The 10,801-nt window shown below is 60.2% G+C and overlaps 1 protein-coding gene across 2 annotated transcripts; it reads left to right on the top strand.

The window, feature by feature from the left end:
* The first annotated feature begins 583 nt into the window (after nt 1-583).
* PCGF1 (polycomb group ring finger 1) lies at nt 584-5,022 on the top strand. Of its 2 annotated transcripts, XM_060247240.1 has the most exons (9): nt 584-747; nt 1,625-1,730; nt 3,418-3,570; nt 3,652-3,723; nt 3,843-3,948; nt 4,364-4,397; nt 4,520-4,606; nt 4,698-4,778; nt 4,868-5,022. In XM_060247240.1, the coding sequence occupies exons 1-9, from the start codon at nt 649-651 to the stop codon at nt 4,913-4,915; spliced, it is 786 nt and encodes a 261-aa protein (XP_060103223.1). In that variant the 5' UTR covers nt 584-648; the 3' UTR covers nt 4,916-5,022. The 2 variants fall into 2 exon arrangements, with proteins under 2 accessions (XP_060103223.1, XP_060103222.1); XM_060247239.1 differs by having other exon boundaries at nt 610-747; nt 4,698-5,022.
* The last annotated feature ends 5,779 nt before the right edge of the window (nt 5,023-10,801 follow it).

The following is a 10,801-nucleotide window of genomic DNA, read 5'->3' as shown; positions in this document are numbered from 1 at the left end:
GAGAACCGGGTTGGATTCCCCACTCCTCCACTTACACCTGCTGGAATGGCCTTGGGTCAGCCATAGTTGTCCTTGAAAGGGCCGCTTCTGTCAGAGCTCTCTCAGCGCCACCCACCTCACAGGGTGTCTGTGTGTGGGGGGGGGCGGGGAGAAGGTAAAAGAGATTGTGAGCCGGTCTGAGACTTTGAGAGAAAGGGAGGATATAAATCAAATGTCTTCTTCTTCCTCCTGCTTGTTAAGTGCTGGGGAGGGACAAACTGCTGCTTTCCGATCTGCCCTTCCACCCGCTTGCAACAGCGGCTGTGGCCTTGGAGGGGTGGGCTTAGTGGCAGTTTTAGCAGGGGCGATTGCCAGAGCATGGCCAGGCGTGGAGTGGGCCCGCCTGTGAGTGACCCCGGGAGAGGCGGAAGCTGCAGGGGGAGGGACAGGAAGGCAGGGAGCTGCGCTTCCCCGAGGAACCGCCAGGGGGCTCCCTCCCTTCCTGCCAGGCAAGCCCCTCCCGTCCAGGGACTCCAGTTCCCAGGGTGCCGTGCGCTGGTGGCGTCTGGGCCCACGTGATCGGCTTCCTGCCGCTATGCCCGCCGGGAGATGTAGTTGCGGCGGGCCAGGCCCTCCCCCGGACCCGGAAGTGGCCGGGGCGGCTCCAAGATGGCGTCTCCTCCTCCGGCGGGGGGCCCGATGGCGATCGCGATGCGGCTCCGCAACCAGCTGCAGGCCGTCTACAAGATGGACCCCCTCCGCAACGAGGTCAGCCCCCTGCCCGCCCTCCCTCCTGCTCTGGCCCCACGAGGGAGCCTCTTTCTGTCCATTCAGCGGCTGCCCTTGTCTGGAGGCGCAGAGATGATGCCTTTCCGCCTGTGGCGCTGCAAGGAAAAGGGACGGAGTTCGCTGCAGTCAGTTGCCGAGTTCCTTGACCCCCAGGCGGTCCGGCGGGTGGGGAATCCACGCCCCAGGAGACCCTGTTGCTGCTGCGCTGGGCCGAGCACGCGCCCCCCTGGACCTCCCCCCGCTGCCTGGGCAGGGGCTACTCTGCTGGGGCGGGTGGCCCCATTTGGCAAGCCCCCTGCTCTGGTGGTCTCCTCCCCCTGGGCCTTGCAGTCTCTCCCCCTTTCTCTGTTGGAAGCAAAGCGCAGTGCAGCCTTCTCTGTGTTGGTCCTCCGTCTGCTCCTGGAGATGGATGGGTGGATCCTTGCTGCTTCCCTCAGGCAGACCGGCGGGGCGGGGAGGGGGGCAGAAGGAGGGGGAGAGGGTGCAGCCTCAAAGCCACGCTGCCTACACACCCACACGTGCACACAGACCCCTCAGCCAGTGCAGCCAAATGCTTACCAACATCACCTCCAGGAAGTGAAGGGCAGGCTGGGAGTTCTGTCTCAAGCCCACCTTCCAGGCAAAGGAAACTCCTTTGGCACAAGCCTGGCTTAGAAATAGCCCAGCAAGGTGATTAGAGCCGCTGGAGCAGGTATTTCTGGGTCTGTGGGAACCATGGGATTCAGGCCCATGGCGCTCACCCTCCCAGGCTGCCCTGGCTGCTGGCCTCTCAGCCCCTCTGTGCTGGGGTGGGGCAGGGTGGGGGCGCCAGGAGCAGCCGCTTGGAGTCTCTCTCTCTCTCTCTCTCTGTCTGCAGGAGGAGGTGAAAGTGAAGATGAAGGAGCTGAATGAGCACATTGTGTGCTTCTTGTGCGCCGGCTACTTCATTGATGCCACCACCATCACAGAATGCCTCCACACCTGTGAGTGGGGGAGGGGAAGGGACCCATCCTGTGGGAGGCTCTGGGACCAGGCGGAGCGGGTGGGGGAGGCCTTGTGCTGCAGGTGTCTGATGCAGAGCTCACCCTGCTGTCCAGAGAGATGTGGCCCTTTTATGAGGCCGTAAATGCACTGAAACACGAAGCTTCAAGAAGCAGAAATGGTCCCAGGCAGTAGGGAAGGCCCTCCAAAGAGCAGGCATTCCCTGTCATGTGCCAGAGCCCCCCTCCCCCCTCCCCAGTGCTGACTTCCAGCCCCTCCCTTCCCAGCTGGGCAGCAGGGAGCAAGAATGACATTATTATTATTTATTAAATTGGATGAATCGCCCTATCCCGTCTAGCACCAGGCTCAGGGCAGTGTACAGTATATAAAATCAGTTACATTAAGAAATTACAAACCCTGATGGTGTCTTCAGAGTGCTTTTATTCAGTCGTTACATTGCATTGCTGTCAGGTCCTCAGGTGATGGGAAAGGCCCCTCTCTGCCTCAGCCCCAGGAGAGCTGCAGCCAGCCCTGGAGGGACGGCTAGAAGGCAGCATCCTGCACTCGATCCCCCCAAGATCCCCCCAAGAGGCGGTGCAGAGGGAAGGGTGCCAGCAGGGCAGCTGTCGCTGTCCTCATGCAAATGATTGCATCAGCTGATCAGCAGGGGGCAGGGGAGGTCGGCCTGGAAAGCACTTCATGGCACCTTCCGCAGCCTTCAAGTGGTATAAACGGGGGACGGCGAGGCTGCGCGGGGGGGGGGGGGGCAGCTGTGCAGTCCATCTGGAAACAGGCCACGGACCAGTACCAGCCCGGAGGTTGGAGACCTCTGCAATAGAAGACTAAATAGCAATAACAATTCCCCAAAAGTGTCCCAGTTCCATCAAAAGAGTCCCAATGAACAGGGGGTCGACTTGATTCTTCCTGCTTCGAACCCTCTTCTAGCAGAGCAGGCTCCAGCCACAGATCTCAACCGAAAGCAAAAGCTCAGAAAAAAAATATCAAAGTGTTTCTGATGCATCAATAAATTGCAAGAAGCAGCAAAACCCACAAGATTTTTTTCCGGTGCGTCCAAAGACTGCACATAGAATTCGCAAGGGACAAATGGAACACAAAGCCGCCAGTCAGATTTCAAAACAGCACTAAACTCCAAGCTCTGAAAGAGGCAGATCATGGGCAGGAGGGCAGGAAAGGCTGCCTCAGGGCTGAGTTCTTGCGGCCCTTTTTCACGTGCCCAGGGTCAGTTTGGGGTCAGTCAGGAGTTTCCCCAGGCCGCTTGGGCCAGGGACCCTGGGGGTTTCTGTCATCTTCTGGGCACGAAGCAGAAGTCGCTGGGGATGTGTGGGGGGGTTGGATTAGAGGACTGCTGGAGCTTCCTTCCAACTCTATGATTCTGTGACCTGCTCTTGTGACCCCAAGGCTTTCTCTGTGCCTCTGAGCCCTCCAGTTTCTCACAGTAGCTAGCCAGATGCTGGGAGGCCTGTATCCGAGGCACTGAGGGTAGAGGCAGCACGAGGCCTGCTGCTTCAGAACCGGCCCAACCCCCTTGGGGTGATGCGCTGGCTGGCCGCCAAGGCCTCGCCTGGGGTGAAGAAGCACTTGCGGGGGGGCTGAGTGGGAGGTGGTGGGGGAGCTGACCCCCGGGGGAGAGGTGCAGGGGCTGACGGACGGCAGGGCCTCTTCTTGCAGTCTGCAAGAGCTGTATCGTGAAGTACCTGCAGACCAGCAAGTACTGCCCCTTGTGCAGCACCAAGATCCACGAGACGCAGCCGCTGCTCAACCTCAAGCTGGACCGGGTGATGCAGGACATCGTCTACAAGCTGGTGCCCGGCCTGCAGGAGAGTGAGTCTCAGGGGGAGAGGGGGGAGGCTCTTCTCCGGCTGCCCCCCTGGCCTGGCCCCTTTGACCGGCTCTCTCCTGCAGGTGAGGAAAGGCGGATCCGGGAGTTCTGCCAGTCCCGAGGCCTGGAGCGGGTGACCCAACCCAGCAACGAAGGTGGGCTTTGGGCTGCACCCCTTCACCCTGAGGAAGACTGGCGCCAGAGCTATGGGTGGGGGGGAGGTGCCCCTTGGTGGGTGGGCTGCCTGCCCCTGATGCTCCCTCTCATCCCCCAGACCCTGTCTCCGACCGCCTGGGGCTGCCCTGCACGGACTTTGATCACTCCCGGGCTCACTACTACCGCTTCGATGAACACGTCTCGCTCTGCCTGGAGAAACAGGGGTCAGTAGGAGGGCTGCAAGGCGGGCGGGGGGAGCTCCAGGACCCCTCCCTTGCTCCCAGCTCTCCTTGGCTGGCTTCTCTGAGCCCTGAAAGCGGAGGGAGCGCCCACTGGGGGGAGGGGGGCTTCCTATGGCTCCACTGGCCAGCGTGAGTCCTCTGAAGGCCCTGCTCCGTGGTCATGTGCTGCCCCCCTCCCAGAGAGTAGGTCAGCTGGCCACTAGGCGTGCTCAGGGCCTCAGTCTGGGGTGGGCGGGTGGGCTGCGCAGTGCCCAGGAGAGGAGTCCTGGAAGCCTGAGGGAGGGCTGAGCACGAGGGGGGGCACTCCACTGCCTGGTGCTCTCTGCCATCCTTTGGGGGGGCCTCTTTGGGGCCTGGGGCTGCTCCCCTCCCCCCTGACCCTCCTCTCTGCCTGCAGCTCCGGGAAAGAGAAGAACCGGCATGTCCTTCAGGTAACCAGGCCTGCAGTGGCTCCCCCCGCACATTCCCAGGACAAAGCGGAGGGTGGGGGTGGCTCCTCCCCCCCGTTCCCATGCACCCCCTGCAAGCAGCACCTCTTTGCTTCCTTCCGCAGCACAAGTATGTTCGCTGTTCGGTCCGGGCCCAGATCCGCCACCTGCGCCGGGTTCTGTGCTGCCGCTTGGAGCTGGCCTTGCCCCACGTGCGTAAAGGCTTCTCGGGGGGAGCGGGGGGGCACGGAGGGGGGGTGTCACTGTCCCCCAGCAAACCACGCCCCCCTCCTGCCTCCCCAGGTGCAGGTGCTTTTTGAGAACGAGGTGCTCCCCGACCACATGACCCTGAAGCAGCTCTGGCTCTCCCGCTGGTTCGGCAAGGTCAGCAGTAAGGGGGGGGAGGGCACGAGGGAGCCAGCCCCCCCTGAGAGCAGAGCCCTCCTGACCCCCCTCCTGTGCTTGCTTTGCAGCCTGCCCCCCTGCTGCTCCACTACAGCGTGAAGGAGAAGAGGAGGTAGAAGCCCCAAGGGCAGCCGCCCCCCCCCTCCCTGCACCAGACCTTTTAAATTAAACTTCCTTCTGCTTCCAGTTGCATCTATTTTTGGAATAAAATAATGGAAAATCACGGCTTCTTCCAGCTCTTTGGCCAGACTCAGGGAATGGACAGGGCCCCTCCCCTCTCCACCCTGCAGCTCTCCTTTGGCGGAAGGGGGGAGAGAGAGCCGCAGTGCCTCAGACTGCTCAGCAGGGGGCAGGCAAGCTCCCTTTTCCCAGCCATGGTTGGGGAGGGAGGGGGGGCTGTGTGGCTGGAGGAGGCGGGCCATTCCTGTGCAGGGCTTCTCAGGCACGTTCCGCAGGCGACAGTTGCTGTGCTGGATGGGCAGATTAATCTCCGTCAGCCGCCCCCCCTCCCTTTGGATGTCAGGATTCCAGTGAACAAATAATGATCCCTGTCGTCCTCCATCCATCGCCCCCCTTCTCCCCCACCAGAGATAATGGCTGATAATGCAGTCATGAGCTCCCCCCTCCCCTCCTGATTGGGGGGGCGGGGTCCCCTGGCTCACAGCCAATTAGGAGCTTTTGTTGTGGCCAATGGGGTGGCCATCTGGGCAGGCTGTCAGAACATGATGGGGGTGAGGCCAGAGAGAGGCCTGCAGCCATGGGGGTTGGGGGGGGGGCTTGTAGAGACTGCCTGGCTGGCTGCTTCCTGGTCTGGGACTGTGAAGCCGTCTTCATCTTCCGGCATCTCCCACTCCTGACTTGGTGCTCTCCTGCCCCAGCCCTCTTCCTTGACAAATGGGGGGGGGCGTGGCTGCTTGCCCCCCCTTCCAGACTGCCAGGCCCTGTTTTCTGTGGCTCAAGCACAAGGCATCCCATTACAGAGAGAGAAAGCCTTGCAACAACAAAAGACACACACAAACAAGCGCTGTCTTGGCACGGGCTGCCCAAGGAAGACCCTGCAGGTAGAGCATACGACAGAAGCTGCAGTCAGCCAGCAGCTCTTAGCCGGCAGCTCCTCAACCCCCAGTGAGCACGGGGGTGGGGGGGGAGTCTAGGTGGGCTGCAAGGGGGTTGCAGCAATGGCCAAAGAGTTCACACTCCCTTCCTGCTACCCTCAGCCACCTGCACGCGTCTCCTGCCAGCCCTTCCTGCTGGGGCTCTCTGATCCCTTCTCCTCATCTCCCCCCCCCCCCCCCCAACACACACACCAACAAGTGTCTCTGAGTGCCGTTCCCTGCCTGCGTGCCAAGGGTTATCAGATGTGCTTCTGCAGGTTTTTAAAAAATGTTCCTGGAACTTCCCATATCTGCTAAGTGTAATAACTGAATGCTTGGAAGCAGATAACGTCGTTTTGGGAAATGGTGGGCTTTTTGTTCCTATGACAGAGCAACTGGTGGCAAGTAATACACAAAAGGCTGGCAGCCACAGGGAGGCCATGCTGTGAAGGCAGGGGGGTGTGTGTGCACGTGCATGCAGACCAGCGGTTCTCAGCCAGGAGCCACAAGGAAGACTATGGATGGGCCACAGCTGATCTCATTCAATACCCTCGTAGTTCATCTGGAGCCTAGCAAGAGAGGCGGTCCTGCAGGGATGTGAATCCAAGGCCATGAAGGGTTTGGCAGGTATGTTGTTAGCCGCCCTGACTCCGCTTGCGGAGAGGGCAGGATAGAAATTTAAAGTAATAATAATAATAACGAACCGAGCCCATTAACTGGTGACCAACAATGGAGTGACTGCGGAATGGGAGTGGTATACCTGGGCCTTTTCCCCCTCAGCCCACGGCATGACTGGTGTTTCCCATAGCAGTGGGGAGAAGACTGAGCAGAGAGGGCAACCCCTGGGCAAGGCTGCAGCCTCAAGAACAAGTCCTGTCAGACTAACCTTATCTCCTTTTTTGAGGAAGTTACTACCTTGTTGCATCAGGAGACTGCTGTAGACATCATTTATCTTGATTTCAGTAAGGCTTCTCATAAGGTTCCACATACTATCCTTGTTAACAAGTTGGTAAAATATGGATGAGATCCTGTTATAGTTAGGTGGATCAGTAACTGGTTAACAGATGGCACCCAAAGTGCTTGTGAATGGTTCCTCATCCTCTTGGAGAGGAGTGACAAGTGGAGCACCTCAAGGATCTGTCCTGGGACCTGTTTTGTTCAACATCTTCATAAATGATTATTTGGATGAAGGAATAGAGGGAATGCTTATTAAATTTGCAGATGATACGGAATTGGGAGGGGTTGCAAATACAGTAGAAGACAGAATACAGGATGATCTTGACAGGCTGGGAAACTGGGCTAAAACCAATAAAATGAATTTTAACAGGGAGAAATGTAAAGTTCTGCATTTAGGTAGGAAAATTCCAATGCCAGGGTTATAGGATGCGGGAGACCTGTCTTAGCAGTAGTGTGTGCGAATGTGGTGGCTAAAAAGGCAAATGCGATTTTAGGCTGTATCAACAGAAGTAGAGTGTCCAGATCACGTGAACTGATGGTATCACTTTACTCTGCGCTGGTAAGACCTCACCTGGAGTCTTGTGTTCACTGGTGGGATCTAGCGCAGAGGCAGCAGGTCCCCACTGCCTGTGCCCTGTCTTGTTCTGCAGGTAGAGCTACACATACTCCATTGTGGGGTCTGCAGGAGCTGTTGCAGGCCCCTTCTGTCATGGCCACGGAAAGGCTGTTCACCCCGGGGGGGTCAGGCAGCATCAGTCTCCAGGCCAGTTGGATGATTGTTCCTGGAGGTTCTTGCCATCTTCTGGGTGTGGAGCCTGCAGGGGTCACTGGGGGTGTATGGGGGGGGGAGGCGTTTGCCCCCCCCCTTGGTGTTCCAGCAGGGGCAGGTCTCCCATCTCGCCTCCTGGCCTGTTGGGAAGAGGCCTTCATCCCTAGAGTCCAAGCCATGAAGAGATTTGGTCCAGTTCTGTGAAGCTCACAGGTGGTCTACTACCCAGCGGTGCTCCTTCCAGCCCCTTCGCAGCCTCCCTGCAGCCGCCGCTGCTGCTGCTGCTGCTTTTCCTTTGAGAAGCTCAAGCTGAAGGACAGAAGCCCCCCCTCCCCCGCTGGCTCAGCCCCAGGCGGCTCCCTCTGATGCAGCAGCAGCATCCTGTTTCCTATGGTGGCAAAAGAAAAACTGGCAAGAGCCAATCTGGTGCGGTAGTGAAGAGCAGTGGACTTAGAACTGGAGAGCTGGGTTCGATTCCCCACTCCTCTTCCACATGCAGCCGGCCAGCTGACCTTGGCTCAGTCACACTTCTCTCAGTCCCCCCCCCCCCATAAACCTCACTTGCCACAAAAATAAAGAACAACATGATATTGGATTTATACTCCGCCTTTCTTTCTGAATCAGCGGCTCACAACCTCCTTTATCTTCCTCCCACGCAACAGACACCTGTGAGGTGGATGGGGCCGAGAGGGCTCTCCCAGCAGCTGCCCTTTCAAGGACAACCTGTGCCAGAGCTATGGCTGCCCCAAGGCCATGCCAGCAGCTGCTAGTGGAGGAGTGGGGAATCCAACCCCGTTCTCCCAGATAAGAGATCTGGCTGACCCAAGGCCAATCCAGCAGCTGCAAGTGGGGGAATGGGGAATCCAACCTGGTTCTCCCAGATAAGAGAGCTCTGGCTGACCCAAGGCCATTCCAGCAGGTGCAGGTGGAGGAGTGGGGAATCCAACCCGGTTCTCCCAGATAGGAGAGCTCTGGCTGACCCAAGGCCATTCCAGCAGGTGCTGCTGGAGGAGTGGGGAATCAAACCCAGTTCTCCCAGATAAGAGAGCTCTGGCTGACCCAAGGCCATTCCAGCAGGTGCAGGTGGAGGAGTGGGGAATCAAACCCGCTTCTCCCAGATAAGAGAGCTCTGGCTGACCCAAGGCCATTCCAGCAGCTGCAAGTGAAGGAGTGGGGAATCCAACCCTATTCTCCCAGATAAGAGAGCTCTGGCTGACCCAAGGCCATTCCAGCAGCTGCAAGTGGAGGAGTGGGGAATCAAACCCGGTTCTCCCAGATAAGAGAGGCTGACCCAAGGCCATTCCAGCAGGTGCAAGTGGAGGAGGGGGGAATCCAACCCAGTTCTCCCAGAGAAGAGAGCTCTGGCTGACCCAAGGCCATTCCAGCAGGTGCAAGTGGAGGAGGGGGGAATCAAACCCGGTTCTCCCAGATAAGAGAGCTCTGGCTGACCCAAGGCCATTCCAGCAGGTGCAAGTGGAGGAGTGGGGAATCCAACCCAGTTCTCCCAGATAAGAGAGCTCTGGCTGACCCGAGGCCATTCCAGCAGGTGCAAGTGGAGGAGTGGGGAATCCAACCCGGTTCTCCCAGGTAAGAGAGCTATGGCTGACCCAAGGCCATTCCAGCAGGTGCAAGTGGAGGAGTGGGGAAAGAAACCCGGTTCTCCCAGATAAGAGAGCTCTGGCTGACCCAAGGCCATTCCAGCAGGTGCAAGTGGAGGAGTGGGGAATCCAACCCGGTTCTCCCAGATAAGAGAGCTCTGGCTGAACCAAGGCCATTCCAGCAGGTGCAAGAACGCCGGAGAGGGCCTGGGGCACCGCAGCCAGGTTCCCGGGCGGGAGGGGGCGCTGCCTCCGGACCATTCCCCCGCGAAGGCTGGGCTGGGCCGGAGCCCCAGCCGTACAGCGCTCGCCGCCTGCCCGGGGGTCCTTGGCCAAGGGGCTAGGGTGGGCGGGTTCTCTCCCGGCTCCTCCTCCGGCCGGCCTCTTGCCGTGGGGGGCGTGGCCTGCGCTTGACCCTGAGCCACCCCGCCAGGCCCCTCAGCCCCCCGGGGGGATCCGGTGACGCTGGGCGGGCGGCCTCGGGGCCCTCCAGCTGCTGGCCATTGCTCACCGGCCCAGGAGGCGCTGCGGCAGGACGCCCAGTCGCTGGGGGGAGGGGAGGTCGCTCTTGAGCATGTGCAGACGGCTTCGCTTTGACCCTGGCTGCCAAGAGCAGCCTCCAGTGGGAGGGCGGAGGGGGCTGCTGGGCGCGCAGGACCCTCCCAGGCCTTCCTTCCTTCGGGGCTGGCACGTCTGCTGCCCCCGGCTCTCTCCCTCCAGGCCCCCCCCCCAAGGGGTCCGCCGCCCTCCTCCTGCCTCAGAAGTGAGGAAGCCGAAGCAGCCTCGCCCGCCTGCTCCCTTGCGGCGCTGTGCTCTCCAGTCGAGTGCAGGGGTGAAGTGCGCCCACTCCTTTCTGGGAGAACCGGGCTTGACTCCCCACTCCTCCACTTGCGCCTGCCGGAATGGCCTGGGGTCAGCCAGAGCTCTCGCAGAGCTGTCCTTGAAAGGGTCGCTTCTGTCAGAGCTCTCTCCGCCCCACCCACCTCACAGGGTGTCCGTTGTGGGGGAGGGAGGGAGAGGAGATTGTAGGCTGCTCTGAGACTCTGTCCTTGAAAGGGCAGCTGCTGTGAGAGCCCTCTCAGCCCCACCCACCTCGCAGGGCGTCTGTTATGGGGGGAGAAAATATAGGAGACTGTGAGCGGCCGTCTTCTTCTTCTTCGTTCCCCGGCATCAGATAGGCAAGGGTGGGGGAAGGGGGCTGGGCAGAGCCCCTCCCCTCCCCGCCATCCTGCCCTTGCACTCGGCACATGCTCAGAGGCGGCCTCGTTCGTCACCCACTCGAAGAGCGGGGTCTGGGGATCCGCCTCCACAGCCCCTCTTTGTCCTTGGTGGATCCGCTCCGGGAGGGGCTTCTTCCCCTCCCCCCCCCCCGCCAGCCACGCATGGAGGGCGGGTTGAGAGAGGCTTGAAGAGGGGAGGGAGGGAGCCCCGCTTTGATCTCAAGCCCCCGCCCCCCCCCGCGGTCATGCTCAGGGCCGCTAATGGCCGGAGGCTCCGCGCGCCAGGCCTGGGGGTAACCTGAGCCCCCTCCCCCCCTCCTGCCCTGTCACTTCCAGCTGCTGCAGCCTTCAGCAAGGAGGGGGG

This window comes from Heteronotia binoei, chromosome 9, assembly GCF_032191835.1.
Source record: "Heteronotia binoei isolate CCM8104 ecotype False Entrance Well chromosome 9, APGP_CSIRO_Hbin_v1, whole genome shotgun sequence".
NCBI classification, from domain to species: domain Eukaryota; kingdom Metazoa; phylum Chordata; class Lepidosauria; order Squamata; family Gekkonidae; genus Heteronotia; species Heteronotia binoei.
This window is presented reverse-complemented; position numbering and strand designations above follow the sequence as displayed.

Bases quoted from the DNA above. Each gene is read 5' to 3' on its own strand.
- PCGF1 (XM_060247239.1), top strand. From the start codon at position 649: ATGGCGTCTCCTCCTCCGGCGGGGGGCCCGATGGCGATCGCGATGCGG. The intron at 1,731-3,417 runs GTGAGTGGGGGA...CTCTTCTTGCAG, and splicing joins CACAGAATGCCTCCACACCT to TCTGCAAGAGCTGTATCGTG. The intron at 3,571-3,651 runs GTGAGTCTCAGG...TCTCTCCTGCAG, and splicing joins GGTGCCCGGCCTGCAGGAGA to GTGAGGAAAGGCGGATCCGG.